The sequence below is a fragment of the Heterodontus francisci genome, chromosome 17 (assembly GCF_036365525.1).
Source record: "Heterodontus francisci isolate sHetFra1 chromosome 17, sHetFra1.hap1, whole genome shotgun sequence".
Lineage (NCBI taxonomy): Eukaryota > Metazoa > Chordata > Chondrichthyes > Heterodontiformes > Heterodontidae > Heterodontus > Heterodontus francisci.
In genome coordinates this window covers 64,969,864-64,988,145 of record NC_090387.1, presented here as the reverse complement: position 1 = coordinate 64,988,145, position 18,282 = coordinate 64,969,864, and the positions used below count along the sequence as shown (strand labels likewise).

The 18,282-nt window shown below is 41.3% G+C and overlaps 1 protein-coding gene across 2 annotated transcripts in view; it reads right to left on the bottom strand.

The window, feature by feature from the left end:
• The window catches only part of pskh1 (protein serine kinase H1), a 73,567-nt gene that overhangs the window by 22,234 nt on the left and 33,051 nt on the right, over nt 1-18,282 (bottom strand). Inside the window, exon 3 of one of the 2 annotated variants that reach the window (XM_068049544.1) lies at nt 17,272-17,424. The exons of the other annotated variant lie outside the window; for it this stretch is intronic. Within the exon in view, the coding sequence (XP_067905645.1) occupies nt 17,272-17,424 (153 nt within the window). The remainder of the gene's footprint in view (nt 1-17,271; nt 17,425-18,282) is intronic. 2 annotated transcript variants of the gene reach the window in all.

Genomic DNA, 18,282 nt, shown 5'->3' with positions numbered 1-18,282 from the left:
CAGGAAGTGCACTTTCTGCCACTGAGAGGATGGGTGGGGCCTTGCTCCTAATCTTCCACTGATTTTTAGCCAGCTGCTTAGAGGCACATGTGCCAACAAAACTGTCAATGACTAAATTAATTTACACCCTGCGGGAAGGCAATTGGTTTGCTGCTTGGCATTTCCTCATAGTAATAGGTTAGGGTCCAGACTTGAACATGTCATGGTGCTGCAACACACACACACACAGAGCATACTGTTAAGATCCCTTTCTCATTCTATTGCCCACTCCAAAAGCATAAATATATAGTTAAAATCTTACATCTGCATTGCATCCGTGTTTTAAAAAAGTGGAGAAGGATAAACCTATTGCAGGTCAGGCAGCTTGATTTCAGTGTTACGGAAGCTTTTAGAAACAATAATCCGGGAAAATATCAACAGCACTTGGACAAGCATGGACTAATAAAGGAGAGCCAGCATGAATTTACAGAAAAATCCTGTTTGACTAACTTGAGTTTTTTGATGAAGTAGCAGAAGGTGTTTGAGGCAGTGCAGTTGATGTTGCGTATATGGACTTTCAAAAAATGTTTGATAAAGTACATTATTAGGCTGGTAAGCAAAGTTGAAGCATACGAGATAAAGGGGCAGTAGCAGCATGGATACAAAATTGGCTAAGGGATAGAACACAGATCTGGTGAATGGCTGTTTATCAGACTGGACGGAGGTATACAATGGAGTCCAGGACCAGGATCATTGCTGTTTTTGATATACATTAATGGCTTGAACTTGGAGGTACAGCACACCATTTAGAAATTTGCAGATGACATGAAACTTGGAAATGTACTTAACAATGAGGAAAATAGTAACAGACTTCAAAAGGGCATAGAGAAGCTGGTGGGGTGAGCAAACACATGGCAGACGAAATTCACTACAAAAAATTTTGAGTTGATATTGGGAAGAAGAGTGAGGACAGATTATACATGCTAAATGGTACAATTTTAAAGGGGATGTAAGAACAGAGACACCTGGGGTTATTTGTGCCCAATCTATGAACATGGCACAAGAAGTTAAAAAAAGCAGTTAATAAAGCATATGGATTGCTGGGCTTTATAAATAAAAGGCAAAGAGTACAAAAGCTAGGAAGCTACGCTAAACCTATATAAAACTAGTGTGGCCTCAGCTGGAGTATTGTGTCCAGTTCTGGGCACCACTCTTTAGGAAGGGCATGAGGCTTTTGAGAGGGTACAGAAGAGATTTACTAGAATGATTCCGGGATGACGGATTACAGTTATGTTGCTAGAATAGAGAAGCTGCGGAGCAGAGAATGCTAAGAGGAGATTTGATAGAGGTGTTTAAAATCATAAATGGCTTAGAGTAAATAAAGAGAAACTGTTTCCAATGGCTGAAAGGTCAATAACTAGAGGGCACAGATTTAAGGTGATTGACAAAAGAAACAGAGGTGACATCAGGAAAAACTTTTATGCAACAAATGGTTAGGATTTAGAATGCACTGCCTGATAGGGTGGCGGATACAGATTGAACAGTAGCCTTCAAGAGGAAATTGAATAAATAATTGAAGAAAATAATTGAAGAAAAAAATTGCAGGGATATGGGGAAAGAGAAGAGTGGGATGAACTGGATTGTTCTTCAAAACAGCCAGTGCAAACTCGATGGCCAAATGGCAGCCTTCAGTGTTGTACTGGTTTATGAATCTATGAAAGCTGCCGTCAAAGGAATCATACCTCTACAGCATAAGACATCACAATTGGCCCAAATAGTCTCAATTAAACCAGCTTACAGATATCATATTTAGTCAATAGGAGATTTCAGCTAATCAAAAACAAGTTCAATTTACAAAAGAAAAGCTTTCAATAAACAACAGTAAGCATAACAAAAGCAACCAGTTAAATCCTTCAATTTTTTTTCAAAGCTACTTACTATTCATAAACTCTCAGGAGGGTAGTGGAAACGTTTACAGATGTCCTCAAAGCATCCCTGAAGAGATCTAAAACATTCTCGTCGACTCATGGGAGTCCCTGGCTGGTGACCATCCTAGATGGAGAAAACTCATTTGGGAAGGCATCGCACACCTCGAGGGACTGTGCGGGAACATGCAGAGGCAAAGTCGAGGCTTTGGAGGGAGGCACACAAACCTCCAAACTACCCATCTACCTGACTCTTCAAGCACCATCTGCTCCTCATGTAGCAGAGTCTGCAGATCATGCATTGGACTTATCAACCACCTCAGAACCCATCATACCCGAGTGGAAGCAAGTCATCCTCTATCCCGAGGGATTGCCTAAGAAGGATTCATAAACTACCAAGTACCACATAATCTTTATAAAGCAGCCAGACTGCATAACAATAACTCTTAAGGTTTACTCTCACACATGTAAAATGTATTATTTTTCAATTGCACAATTCTGCAAGAAAAATCTTGTCCCTAAAGTTAGCAATTGTAGATCAGAAATGTTACCAGCAAGTTTCTACCATTCAGTTCTGCCCTATTTCCAAATCTTTGACTCTTCAACTGACACAGGGCATTTAGCTCCCATTCTGGCAAATTGCCTGTGCTCATATGCATCTGATGGTGTTATTACAGATGAAGAGCTTGTAGTGTTGTTGAGAGGGGGTTTTGACATTTGCTCAAGGGCATTGAGAAAGTGTGGGTGGGGGGCAGGGGTGGGAGGAGAAACACAGCGGCTGACTATCTGTTCTTCAAAGTTCTGGTCAATGCAGACTTGATTCTGTGCTGCACCAATTAGCTTCATCGCAAACTACAAATCCAATGCTGGAACTATTGGGAGTGGGGATTCAGGAATGGGTGCAGTGAGGCAAGGGAAAAAAATAAATTTAATGTTTTAATTATATCCAAGGGAAGAAGGCTTTAAGGATTTAAAAAAAGCATGAGCATATAAATATTAAATAGCATCTGAATCATGTGGGGTAGGGTAAAATACATTTTTATAATGTAAATAACTTATTTTGCAAGTTTTATTTAAAAAGGGGTCAACTTATGCATGTGATCTGTTCTTTTTTGAATACTGATCACCTACCAATTCTGTGAAAGGTCCAATTCAGAAACATTAATTTGTCTGTTTTCTGCACGTATGTTGATTGAGTCTGCAATGGTTTCCATTCCTGCTATCAAACCATTACTTTCTGCTGCCCTCCAAGGATCTATCCTTGGTCCCCTCCCATTTCTCATCTACATGCTGCCCCTTGGCAACATCATTCAAAAGCACAGCATTCATTTTCACATTTACACTGATGACATCCAGCTCTACCTTCCACTAACAAACAAAATCTCAGTGGGAAAGATCCCTCAGTGGCTTACGAAGGAGGTTATGGATAGTATTAGATTAAAAGAAGAGGCTTATAACGTTGCTAAGAACAGTACTATGTCTGAGGATTGGGAGCGTTTTAGAAACCAGAAAAAGGTTACCAAAAAGTTTGCAAAAAGGGGAAAAAAATAGAATGAGAATATACTTGCCAGGAATATAAAAACAGTTTGTAAGAGCTTTCACAAATATATTAAAAAAAGTAGCTAAAGTAAACATTGGCCCCTTAGAAGCAGAGACAGGAGAAATTATCATGGGGAATGAGGAAGTGGCAGAGACATTGAACAAATATTTTGAGTCCGTCTTCACGGTAGAAGAGGGTAACCTAGGGGCTAATAAGAATGAGGAAATTAAGGTAATTAATATCAGCAGAGAAAAATTACTGGAGAAACTCAAGGGATAAAAATCCAGCAAATCCCCAGGACCTGATGGGCTAACTCCTAGGTTTCTAAAAGAGATAGCGGCAGAGATAGTGAACATGCTGGCTATGATTTTCCAAAATTCCCTAGATTCTGGAAGGGTCCTAGCAGACTGGAAGTTAGCAACTGTAACACTTCTATTCAAGAAAGGAGGGAGAAAGTAAACAGGGAATTACAGGCCAGTTAGCCTGACATCAGTCATCAGGAAAGTGTTAGAATCTATTAAGGAAGTCCTGATAACGCACTTAAAAAGCATGGTATGATTAGAACAAGTCAACATGGTTTTACGAAAGGGAAATTCTGTTGACAAATTCATTAGAGTTTTCTGAGGATTTAACAAGTAGGGTAGATAAAGGGAAGCCAGAAGATATAGCACACTTGGATTTCCAAAAAGCATTCAATAAGATGCTACACAAAAGGTTAATACACAAGATAAGGGTCGGACACAAAGAGGCTGCAGAGATATAAACAGCTTAAGTGAGTGGGCAACAAGGTGGCAGATGGAATATAATGTGGGGAAGTGTGAGGTTATTCACTTTGGTCGTAAGAACAGAAAAGCAGAATATTTTTTAAAAGGCATGAAACTTGTAAATGTTGTTCAGGGAGACATGGGTGTACTTGTACAAGAAACACAAAAAGTTAGCATGCAGGTACAACAAGCAATTAGGAAAGCAAATCACATGCTGGCCTTTATTGCAAGGGGATTGATGTACAAGAATAAAGACTTGCTGCAATTCTACAAGGCTTTGGCGAGACCATTCCTGGAATACTGTGTGCAATTTTGGTCTCCATATTTAAGGAAAGATATACGCATTCGAGGCAGTACAGCGAAGGTTCACTAGTTAGGTCCCTGGGATAAGAAGGCTGTCCTATGATGAGAGGCTGAGTATACTGGGTCTGTATTCGCTAGTGTTTAGATAAATGAGAAGTGATCTCATTAAATATTCAAGATTATGAAGGGGCATGATAGAGTAGATACGGAGATGTTTCCCTTGGCTGGGGAATCTAGAATAAGGGGGCACAGTTTCAGGATAAAGGGCCAATCATTTAGAATTGAGATGAGGAGAAATTATTTCACTCAAGGATTGTGAATCTTTGGAATACTCTATCCAAGAGGATTGTGGATTTGCCATTGTTGAACATAATTATGGCTGAGATAGGCACATTTTTGGTCTCAGGGAATCAAGGGATATGGGGAGCGGGCAGGAAAGTGTATATGAAGCCCTAGATGAGCCATGAACATATTGAATGGCAGAGCAGGCTCGACGGGCGGTATTGCCTACTCCTTCTCCTACTTATGTTCTTACTTCATCATCTCTCTCGATTCCTCCATTGTTGCTAAATTATCAGTCTGCTTACCCCAACATCGAGTACTGGATCAGCAGAAATTTCCTCCAATTAAATATTGGGAAGATTGAAGCCAATGTTTCTGGCCCCTGCTCCAAACTCCATTCCCAAGCTACTGCCTCTGCCTGGCACTTGTCTGGACACTAAACAGGACTGCCCGCAACCTTGGAGTCATATTTGACCCCAAGATGAGCTTTCGACCACATATTCGTGCCATCACTAAGACCATCTATTTCCATCTCCGGATCATCGCCAACTTCGCCCCTTCTCAGCTCATCTGCCGGTGAAACCCTCATTCATGCCTTTGTTACCTCCAGACTTAACTATTCCAACACACTACTGACTGGTCTCCAACATTCAACCTTTCATAAACTTGAGAGAATCCAAAATTCTGCTGCCTGTGTATTAATTCACACCAATTCCCCTTCACCTATCACTCCTATGCTTGCCGACCTACAATGACTTCTGGCCAAGCAGCACCTTGATTTTAAAATTCTGATCCTGGTTTTCAAATCCTTCCATGGCCTCACCCCTCCATACCTTTATAATCTCCTCCAGCCCCATAACCCTCCAAGATATCTGCACTCATCTAAATCTGGCCTCTTGAGCATTCCCAACTTTAATTGTTCCACTATTGGTGGCCTTCAGTTGCCTAGGCCCTAAGCTCTGGAGTTCCCTCTCTCCCCTCTCTACTGCACTTTCTTCCTTGAAGACACTCCTTAAAACCTACTTCTTTGACCAAGCTTTTGGTCATCTGACCTAATATCTCCTTATGTGGCTTGGTGCCATATTTAGTTTTATAATGCTTCTGTGAAGTGCCTTGGGATGTTTTTATTACATTATAGACTCTATACAAATACAAGTCGTTGAACGTTTCAGTGTTTACAACATTTTCTGTTTTTATTTCAGATTTCCAGCATCTGCAATGTTTAGCTTCTTGGCGAACAACCCGCATGAACGCAAAAGCTTTGACAAAGTGCATTAGCCTAACAAAAATGTGACTAACAGTGAGAAACAAAAACTGGCATGCTACCATAACAAGAAGGTAACAAGCCTGCATTTACTCAATTAGATTTTTTTCTGGTCAGGAACAGATATTTTCTTATTGTGAAATAATACTTACAATGAATGCCAATAATCTCAGCATGCAGGTTCTGTAACAATTTAAACCCAAATCCAACAAACAGGAAATAGCACTGCTAACAATGAGGTTTCGCTGTTAATTTTCTTCTGTAAACCTCTATAACCCACCAACAGCTCTTATATATGTAAAAATCATAAATTACGTCAACCATCACTCATTTGGAAGAGGATTATGCCTGGGATCAAACTATCAAGATTTAAAATTAAAACATAATCTAGAGCTTCTTTCACATGTTTCAGTATTACAAATGCACTGCTATGCTCTGGAATTCTTTTTCTTTCAAGAAAACCCCCTTCAAAATTGCTTCAACACAATGTACACAGACGTTGAACCAGTCACCTTTAGCTTGACAAGATATATTAGCTGTGACTAATCAGACCCACAGGAACAGTGACTGGTCAAAGGGTCAGTTTAATTGTCAAGTCTCGGGTGCTCCGGTTTCCTCCCACAGCCAAAGACTTGCGGGTTGATAGGTAAATTGGCCATGGTAAATTGCCCCTAGTGTAGGTAGTTGGTAGGAGAATTGAGGGAAGATGGGGATGCGGTAGGGAATATGGGATTAATGTAGGATTAGTATAAATGGGTGGTTGTTGGTCGGCACAGACTCTGTGGGCCGAAGGGCCTGTTTCAGTGCTGTATCGCTCTATGATCTATGATAACCTTAGCCTAATTCCCCAGCTACTCTCCACACTATTTGGCAGGAAATTTGTGGGCAGTTAATGACATCATGCTCATTTCTCCAGGCTTGTAATGTTTTTGTGAGCCCACCCAATATTTTAATCTATAGGCTCTGGTTCTAAAACTCAGGCCTCAAGAATTCCATTTAATTATTTTTTGAAACTCCTTTAATGTTCCAGATTGTCCATTTTAGTGATTAAAAGATGACCTTCAGATAGTTGATGTTTCAGCTTGCTGCACCAGAATAGAAATAAAACAATTACCCCACACACGGTTTGTGATGCTTTGCTATAACCTTTTCATGCAGCTCCCAAAGGCTTTTATACATAGTAGCTGTATACACTGTAGCTCTGAACAAAAATTTCAAAAAAACACACCATGTCCACATCAGCAGCAAAAACCAGGTTCAGATTGGTCAAGCCCATTTCCCTTTATTTGATGACTGTCGGGGTTTTAAGTTTCGAACTTAACCTCAGTTTCTCCCTATCCAAGCTACCAAAAAAAAAACTCCTGAAATTTTGATCACCTGTAGTAAATCTCCCCTTAACCTTCTCTGCTATAAGGAGAACGATTCCAGCTAAAGCCTGGCTCAGGTATAAAATTAAAACCCGACCCGGGCCCGACAACAGCCAACCTGAACCGGGCCAGATTCCTTCAATTTTTCTAAATGCCCGACCCGACCCCGGCACATGCGGTCGGGTTTGGTCGGGCAGCCAGGCTTTACTGGAGAGTGCTGAGTCCGGACTGCACGTTTCCAGCCTTGACATCCTGAATATTCATTTGAAGATTACTTCCCGGAGCAAGCCAGCACTGTCCACGTCCAGCCTGACCTGACCTGAGGATCAGCGTCATGAATCTATTCTGCATCTTTTCCATGGCCTTGACATTATTATGGCCACATGGTAAGATTTGAGTGGTTCCCACTTTTCCAACTCTCACCTGACTGCAGCAAGCATGCTCTATTAGGGTTTAACCCCTTTGTGTCTTATTTGCCAAATAAACAGGCAGTGGCAGGTTTTCCTGTAGGTTTAACACAGAAAATCAAATCAATACACCATATCCCAAAATTATCACAACCATATTCACTCACTCCTTCATTTGTGCGCACGCACACACACAGACAAGGGGCAGAGAGAAATGAAAAGGGGGAAATGGGTTTATAAGTGGAGGGAGGGTCACGGTAAATCTGTTGATGTCTCTTGGTGGTCAAGTTCTCATTGGTTGCAGGCTTGAGGTGTTTGTAAGTTTCTCTCTTGGTTGAACGTTCAGTTCGAGACAGTGGATCGAGTGGATTACTTCTAATTCACTGCTGTATAAAGTGTAGATGTAGAATTCTACAGTAGGGCACACCTCTTCTGGTTTGCTGGAAACAAGCTTCGTGGATACTGCTTTCTGGGTCTCCCTCTAAATCTCTCTCTCTCTCCAGACTGCCTTTTAAGGTAAAGATGCATTACATCTCGCCTCATGGTAGAAGATGCTGTGGTCCCTCCTCCATGGTGATCGCACAATGGCCCAGGATATGGTTACTTCACTCCTTCTTTGTTTTAGAAGAACCCATTCTATTCTGGAATGTTTTAAGATGGGTGTAGGATCGGTGCAATTGACACCACTTAGCTTTGAAGATTTTTCTTTGCCCCTATCAGACAGCTTGAATATACAAAGGCCAAGTAATTTTCCTTCGGTGGCCATTTTGGAGCGCATTGTCTACTTTTTAAAAGGTCAATTTTTTTTTTTTAAATGGAGTCAGTTTTTATAACTTCAGATTTTGTCCATAATTTTTAATCGTTGCACTTATTGTACACGTGACAACATCCTTCCTAAAGTAGTAACGGTGATCTGCCCAAGGATGGATCCTCTGTTCATTCCTCCATACCTCACGGTCCTGCGTTTTCCTCTCAGATGCTCGTTAAGAGCCTCCTTTTTTCTTAAACACTTCCCTGAGAAATGAGCAATATGACTAGGGAGAAAGTACTAGGTGGTTTCCTCTTGCCTTCCTCATGTGTCCATTAAAGGAAACACAAGTCCTCCTTCCGAAGGATCCTCCCCCTGTAAACAGTTGTCCCTCGAGGTTCTCGTTCTTCCGCCATCACCACCGAAAATTCACTTGTTCCGCCACTGCCATGGCTCATAATCCTGAGCATGGTGCCATTACCTAGACCTGGGGTGACTCACAAAAGGGCAGAAAGGACCACCCCAAGGTCTCAAATGACCCTGTTACCAAATTCATAAAGTAGGATGCTTAAAAATGGACAGTATACAAATTGCAACCATATTTATGATTTATATATCATATTGCTCTTGCACACAATGTCCAGGTTTTAAAAACATCCTCCTGATTAAGTACACATGGTCCTCTTCACAACTAACCACACTGCCTACCTTTATGTCTTCAAAATTTTGATATTGTACCCCCATGCCTAAATCCAGGTCACGAGTGAGTCCTAATGTAGCCATCTAGTTTTAGACAAAGCTACAGATTTCAATAAGAAAAATTGGACAAGCCCATCATCGTTGACTCAGACAACATATCAGGACAAGAATGCAGTAATCTCAGTACAGAAAACCCTGCAAAGTCCTCCTCACCAACCCAGACATCTCAATCACTATCTCTGGTTATGTCTCGTCCCGTCAACAGGGCAGAGCAACCAAATGGTGGTGGCAAAATGATATACAGGTGGCAGTGACCCTAGATAATAGCTTCCATAGGTTCATGCTTGATTTTTCAATTTGACTCTGGACGTGATGAAGTCTCATGGCTTGAGGTCTAAAAATGTTAAGAAATTCTGATCATGTACCACCTATCTTCAACTGAAGTCAATGTTGAACATCATTTGGTGGAAGCTCTGAGGAAAACAGGTTACTCGGCTAGGGGAACTTTAAAGTCCACCAAGAGCAATCAGTAGTACCGCCATTGACCAAGATGGCAAAGTTTTGATGGACATAATTGTCAGACTGCACCTACGTCAGGTTGTGAGGAAACCAACACAAGGAAGTGGCATACTCGACCTCATTCTCGCCAACCTACTCAGTGGCAGATATGTCTGTCCACGATAGTATTGTTGAACTGACAACTTCACAATCCTTGAGAAGACAGAATCTTCTCCACCATGAGGACATCCTTAAATGTGCAGTACGGCATGACCACTATGCTAAGTGGGATTGACTAAGAACAGATCTAATTGCCCACAACTGGGCATCTATAACCTTCTGTGGACCATCAGCAGAATTGTAACTGCTACAATTTATAACCTCATGGCCCAGAATATCCCTCATTCCTTGATCATCATGCCAGGAAACTGACCCTGGTTTCAATGTGGAGTGTAGGATGATATGCAAGCTGGATCAGAGATACCTCAGAATCAGGTGTATTCCTAATGAAGCTACTACACAGGGCAACTTGCATGCCTGCACCCACCTCGCTGCTAATACAGAGAAGGACAAGAACATGAATGTTGTGGGAACACCATCATCTCCAAGCCAGACATCATCTTGACTTGGACCTATATCATTCCTTCATTGTCACTGGGTCAATGTCCTGGAATTCCTTGCCTCACACCATCACCACAAGGCCTACATCAGTTCAAGGGGAAAGACCACCACCACCACCTTCTCAGCGCAACTAGGGATGGGAATTACATGTGACCTTGCCAGCATCTCTCACATCAAGAATTAAAAATAAATTCATATTTGAAAATGTCCAAGTAACACCACTGCTCCAGTCTGAAAAATACACAGTAACAGCTACTCTTTAACCAGCATTCGATCCATGCTGCACATTCCCCTTAATGCCATGCACCTCAATTTTAAATCAACACACTCATTTCCAGCAGCTTATATGACTTTTGAAAATTCACATGCTAAACAGCTATTTCTTTAACAATATACTCCATAATGTCTACAAAAGAGCTCTATTAAATTTGTCAAGCATGCATTTTTACAAATCCACAGTGGTTGTTCTCAACTAACCCTTGTCTTTCTAATTGAGCACTACTTTTATCCCACAAAGGCCTCTAGAAACTTACCATTACTGATGTTAGGGTGCCTGGTCTATAGTTTCCTGGTTTATCTCTCTTTCCGTTTTTGAGCAAAGGTAAATTGGCAATCCTTTTGTCTCCTGACATAACTTCAATATTCAAGGATGTTTGAAAAAATTGTGGTCAAATCTCTGCTATATCTTCTCTAACTTACCTCAACATTCTAGGATTCAGGCCATCGGGGCCTGGTGCCTTTTCCACTTGAGTGCCATCATTTTTGTCATTATTACTTCCTTTATAGTTATTCTCTAATTCCTACACTTTGCCCTCTTGTACTCTTCCATTTCCAGTGTCACATTCTTCTGTGAAAAATTAAGCAAAATACTAATTTATTAGCCCCACCATCACAAATCATTAACGAGATAGTCTTCTCAAAGGCAAAGGTCCCAAGTGTGTCAGCACTAACCAAACAGAGGCGGCTTCAGTGGAACAGACAGGTTCGCAGCATGGAAGACAGTCGCATACCCAAGGACCTTCTGTATGGTAAGGTAGGTGCGGCCAGACAACCAGTGGGGCGCCCAGAGTTCTGCTTCAAGGATGCTTGTGTGACATGAAGGCCCTAATTGTTGACTATCGCACCTGGGAGTCACTAGCTGGCGAAAGAGGGAAATGGCAACACATCCTGTCAATTGGTGTGCACTACGATGACGACCAGTTGCTACAGCAGCTTGGCAACAAGCGCCATCAAAAACTCACAGCATCACTTGGCAGCTTCACATGTGGCACTTGTGGCAAAACCGGTCTCTTAAAGATTGGCCTTCTTAAGGATTGACCTTCAGCAAAGGTGCACCAAGAGAAGACACTCCACCTAATGGATTTTTAGATGCATGTCCATCATCTTTTGTACATTTTACACTATTCACATGCACGGTTATAAAAATCCTTCATTATTTTCCTCGATGTTACCTTCCAATCTTTCTTCAAATGGTCTATTGACTATTTGATCTTGTTTGCTTTCATTTTGATCCACAAAGCAGTGGAGAACAAGAAAACCATTAAATACCAAAACAGCACGATACATTTTTACTGCTTTTTAAAATCTTCCCTTTGTATCTTCAGTCCTTAAATAAAGTGAAGGAAATAAAGGGCAAAATAGATGGATTCTTTTCTATTATAATAAAAGCAAAATACTGCAAATGCTGGAAAACAAATAAAAACAGAAGTGCTGGAAATACTCAGCACATCTGGCAGCATCTGTGGCAAACGATGCAGAGTTAACGTTTCAGGTCTGTGACCCTTCATCAGAACTGGCACAGGTTAGAAATGTAAAAGGTTTTAAGCAAGTAAAGTAGCGGTGGGGGCAAGAGAAGAAAAAGGAAGGTGTGTGATAGGACAGAGGGCTGGAGAGATTAACTGACAAGGAGGTCATGGGGCAAAGGCAAAGAGTGTGTGCTAATGTGTGGGCGGCGCAGTGGTTAGCACCGCAGCCTCACAGCTCCAGCAACCTGGGTTCAGTTCTGGGTACGGTCTGTGCGGAGTTTGCAAGCTCTCCCTGTGACTGCGTGGGTTTCCGCCGGATGCTCCGGTTTCCTCCCACAGCCAAAGACTTGCAGGTTGATAGGTAAATTGGCCATTGTAAATTGGTGTAATACGCCCTTAGCGTAGGTAGGTGGTAGGAGAATGGTGGGGATGTAGTAGGGAATATGGGATAAATGTAGGATTAGTATAAATGGGTGGTCATTGGTCAGCACAGACTCGGTGGGCCGAAGGGCCTGTTTCAGTGCTGTATCTCTAAATAAAAAATAAAGCATTAGTGCAGAGAGTGTTAACGACAGAATAATGAACAGCCCTACCCTTTTGATCTCTTTACCCACCCCTGCTTAACTTGTTTAAAACCTATTACATTTCTAACCTTTGCTAGTTCTGATGAAAGGTCACAGACCTGAAACATTAACTCTGCTTTGCTCTCCACAGATGTTGCCAGACCTGATGAGTATTTACAGTACTTTGTTTTTATTTCTTTTCCACTATATCGGACTTACCTCATTCTTCCATTCACTCTATTGAAAGATGTAGAATTTAAAACACAACACAGAAAACCAAGTGGATTATACATTGGCTTTGTTCTGCAATCACTTTGGAGTTAAACAAAGGTCATCTGAAATTCTCGGATTAGGCATTAAATGAGTGCAGTAAAGCTTTTACATAACCAAACTTACTATCCCGAATTATCCATCAACTTAGTTACACTGAACTGCTCCTGCACCTACTACAAAATTATTTATTAACAGAATATTAAGGTCAGGGCATTGAAACTACTTGAGTAGGAGCTCCCATAAGTGCACCAGAGCATTCCAAAGAACCTGCCTTAAAATAAGAAAGATACAGGCAAGTTCTAAAAGGTTTTCCATTTTTAAAGTCAACAACTTGTATTTATATAGCGCCTTTAATGTAGTAAAATGTCCCAAGGCGATTCATAGAGCATTATCAAAGAAAATTAGACTCTAAGCCACATAAGGAGATACTGGGGCAGATGATCAAAAGCTTGGTCAAAGAGGTAGGTTTTAAGCAGTGTCTTGAAGAATTAAAGAAAGAGGCGGAGAAGTTTAGGGAGGGAATCCCAGAGCTCAGGGCCTTGACAGCTGAAAGCAAGGCCAGAAATGGTGGAGCAATTAAAATCAGGGATGCTCAAGAGGCCAGAATTGGTGGAGCGCAGATGTCTGAGAATTGTAGGGCTGGAGGAGATTACAGAGATTGAGATGGGTGAGATCATGGAGGAATTTGAAAAAAAAAATTGAGAATTTTAAAACTGAGGTGTAGCTTAACCTGGAGCCAATGTAGCGCAGCGAGCATAGGGATGATGACTGAACAGCACTTGGTGCAAGTAAAGAGACAGCCATCCTTGGATGACCTCAAGCTTACAGAGAATAGAACATGGGAGGCCAGCTAAGAGTGTATTTGAATAGTCAAGTCTAGAGGTAGCAACAGTATGAAAGATGGTTCAACAGCATATGAGCTGAGGCTGGGGCGGAGTTGGACAATGCTACGTAGGTGGAAATAGGTAGTCTTAGTGATGGCGCAAATATGTCCTCTTGGAGTTAAATATGACACCAAGGTTGCAAACAGTCTGGTTCAGCCTCAGACAGTTGCCAGACATGGGGATGAAATCAGTGGCTAGGGAACGGAGTTTGTGCCAGGGACCAAAGACAATGGCTTCAGCCTTTCCAATATTTAGTTGGAGGACATTTCTGCTCATCCAGAACTGGATGTCAGACAAGCAGTCTGACAATTTAGAGGCAGGAGATTTTGGTGAAGTAAAGCTGGGGGTGTCGTCAGCATATATATGGAACCTAACATTGCATTTTCAGAACATATATGCAAAAAATGCAACAAAAATCTCAACAGTTAAAACAGATTAATGTAGACAGCAAAGGTGTCTTGCATATTACAGTACCTTTACTTTTCCAATCTTTAACAGAGATTTCAGTATGCATTTCACAAGCAACTAACAGTTAATTCTGAGTATCAAAGGGAGCCAAGTACAGAAATTATTAAAACACCTGTTACATATAATAAACAGCATTCTAACAAGTTCAAAGCTTAGCATTTCATACTTTTTTAAAAAACTAGATATTGGCAAAAGTGATCAAAGAATAGTCCAGGGAGTTCATTCAAAAAATTATGTACCCAGTATAGTCATCTGCATTTGCAAATTATATGCATCCTCCAAACATTGTACGACTAGCTATATTTGAGGAAACCACTTAAGAATGGGAATGAAAAGGTCATGGCTTTGCAGACATATATAAAATTTTCATCGTTGTTTTCAAATCCCACTATACCCTCACCCCTCCCTATCCCTGAAATCTCCTCCAGCCCCACAACTCTCAAATATCTGCGCTCCACCAATTCTGGCCTCGAGCATCCCTGATTTCAATTGCTCTACCATTAGAGGCCGTGCCCTCAGCTGCCAAAGCCCTAAGCTCTGGAATTCCTTCCCTAAACCTCTCCACCTCTCATTCCTCCTGGAAGATGTCCCTTAAAAACCTCTTTGACCAGGCTTTTGGTCATCTGCCCCAATATCCCATGTGGCTTGGTGGCCAATATTGTTTGAAAACGCTCTAGTGAAATGCCTTGGGATGTTTTATTACATTAAAGATGCAATACAAATACAAGTTGTTGTTGCTGCATATGATCTACTCCCACATCATATAAAACACTGGGCCTGTGTTGTTGCATCAATTTGTTGGAACCAGAAACTAACCCTCATCCCTAAAGCTTTGCTCCCATAAGGTCTAGAGGGACAGATGGGTAGGATTGTGCTGTGTAGAGGATGGATATAATTAGATGAACGAAAAGCCTATCGACATAAATTCAACCTTTCTATTCGTTCTGCATCCTCCACACACACAGCATCATACCAAATCACCAGGAACTTAGGCATCAGAGCCGTGACACCAACTTAGATTTTAAATGATTCTGCCTGATCCAAAACCATTTCAAAAATATTTTGGCCTACTAGCTGTGACACGTGAAAGTGATCCATGCTCCAAAATGCTGGAAATCCATTATAAGACATATTAACAGTGGCTCCGTGGGATCTAATCAAAGAATATACCTTCAGAGATGGAAGATTCTTCTATCCATCAACCATTGTCTGCCATCAACTGGAATATCTCCAGGATCAGGCATAATTTTTGACCTGTGCAAATGTGGAATCCTGCTTTAATGCCCAGTTCTCAATCTCTGCGACCAATAATGGGTTACCAGTATATCCTTTGCTCTGTCTGCAAACATCATTTGGATGTCAGGAGATCAGGGTAAATGAAGGAAAAATACAGAGAACCCTGACAGCCTCTATTCTTAAGCAAAAACACAAGAGCTTATGATCACAAGAGGAAAATGGACGGCACAGTGGCGCAGTGGTTAGCACCGCAGCCTCACAGCTCCAGGGACCCGGGTTCGATTCCGGGTACTGCCTGTGCGGAGTTTGCAAGTTCTCCCTGTGTCTGCGTGGGTTTTCTCCGGGTGCTCCGGTTTCCTCCCACAAGCCAAAAGACTTGCAGGTTGGTAGGTAAATTGGCCATTATAAATTGTCACTAGTATAGGTAGGTGGTAGGGAAATACAGGGACAGGTGGGGATGTTTGGTAGGTATATGGGATTAGTGTAGGATTAGTATAAATGGGTGGTTGATGGTCGGCACAGACTCGGTGGGCCGAAGGGCCTGTTTCAGTGCTGTATCTCTAATCTAATCTAAATCTAAAATAGGTTTATCTGGTGACACAGCAACTCCCGAAAATGCCCTGAACTGTCTCCGTGTGGAGTGTCTCATGAAGGTGAGCTGTGAACCACAGTACCTCCTGCTATGTTATCTACCAGGATTAAATGCTCAGGGAAGCATATAATTTTAAAAGGTTTCCTCTGATAATGCAGCATCAGACCACAGTGCTGTTGGCTGCACAGACACACATTGGTTTGCTCTGTACTGCAATTGGAAGCAATTCAGAGCTACTTGTAGTACTCTTAGTTCCAACTAATTGATGTGGAATGTGCTCAATCCTTCATTTGCCCAAATTCCACTATTCCCTTACACCCAATTTTCTTGGGGATTCATCGATTACAAAAAAGAATTGCCTCAGTATTTTGTCCTCCTGTGACCACATGACACCCAGGGCAAAGGTTGTTTGATCCTTAGTCATTGCGAAAGAGAGGCTACACTGTATCTCACAGGGATGTGATACTCACAGGGACTGTAGTCCAGGAAAGAAAATTGATGGAACTGATCTCTCCCTGACTCACTGGGTAGCACTCTTACCACCAAGTCAGAATATCACCAGATTAAGTTTCACTCTGGGACTTGAGTGCATAATCAAAACTGACACTAAAAACTATAGCACCAATTTAAAAAAATATAAGTTCTCCCAGTATCCTCAACACATTTCACCCTCAGCCAACACCACCAAAATAGAATCATGGGTCATTCATTCGTTAATTTTACAGGTTTACTCTGCCGATATAATAGACTTTAATTCAAGTACGCTGTGCAACATTCTTTGCCACATTTTGGAGACACAGTGATAAAGCATTATATATCGGATATACTCGTGATTTTTGAGACCTATTTTACATGAGTCATTTTCGAATTTTTATTAATAACCAGCACGGAGACAGGAAGTAGAGGCGGATGGATGCGCAGGAAACTGTGCATCCATTCTGGCGACGTTCACTGACCCATTCTGCAACTTTACCATCTAATTGTAGTCACTGGACAGGCTTTCCCCATTGGCACTTTTCTTCTTTGGCATCTGCATGAACTCTGGAAAGCTTTCTCCAATCTCTGACATTCTTCTGATACTTTGAATTCACTTGCTGCCGCACAATTACTCACCTTCTCTACACAGGCAAGGACTTTCAGTTTAAATTGCGCTGTGTATTTGTTGTTATGTCTTGGCGCCATATTGAAAAAATGTAGGGGTCCCAGCTGAACATTCAGGTATTTGAAATAGTATGTTCTGCCTGTGCTCTGAAAGTTAAGGTTGACCTTTACACGAGAGATAAGAAAATTTAAGATTTTTTGGTGTAAAGTCATGGGTCAATTTTTACACGAGTGTATACAGTAAATGCAAGCCATGCTTTCTTAATTATATATTTATGAACCTATAATACATTCAATGCATAGATTTATTTTTACATAATGATGATATACAAGAGAAACAGATTTATCTACCATCAATGTATGAGAAAACGCTATTTAATTATAGATGAAAAGAACATTTATATAACACCTTTCACAACCTCAGCACATCCCAAAGCAATCCATTGGCTTGGAATTACTTTTGAAACAATCAGTTTTGCAGGCAAACGTGGCAACCAAAGTGCATACAGCAAGGTCCAACAAAGAAGAATGTGATGAATAGTCACAGACCTTTTTTTTGATGGGACTGGAGGTGGGAGCTAAAAGAGGCAGCAGGAGAGAGGGGGCAAGGAAGGTACAGGTTTTCAAAGAAAATATGGCTAGTGGAAGGAGAATGAAGGAAAGAAACTTCCCTTTATTCCCCTAAAGTATAAAAAGAGATTTGCCCAAACATTGCTGAACATGCATTTTAATTAGAGGTTTCCACAACACCTGGGGACAACCGATTAAACATACAATATATACTCAGCAGTATTTATTTTAAACAGTACAGATTTTGGGAATCCCCACGCCACCCCACAGTGACAAATGCAATGTTACCAGCCACTACGCAAAGCTGGCTTGAAAATTCTTTAAAGTGCATTTACTGCTTTTAAAATTGTATAATCAAGCCATAAGTCTGATTTCAGAAGCTGAAGGATGGATAGTGCTGTGGATAACTGTGCTAAGTATGTTGGAAGCAGAACTATATGATCTCAGGGGCTA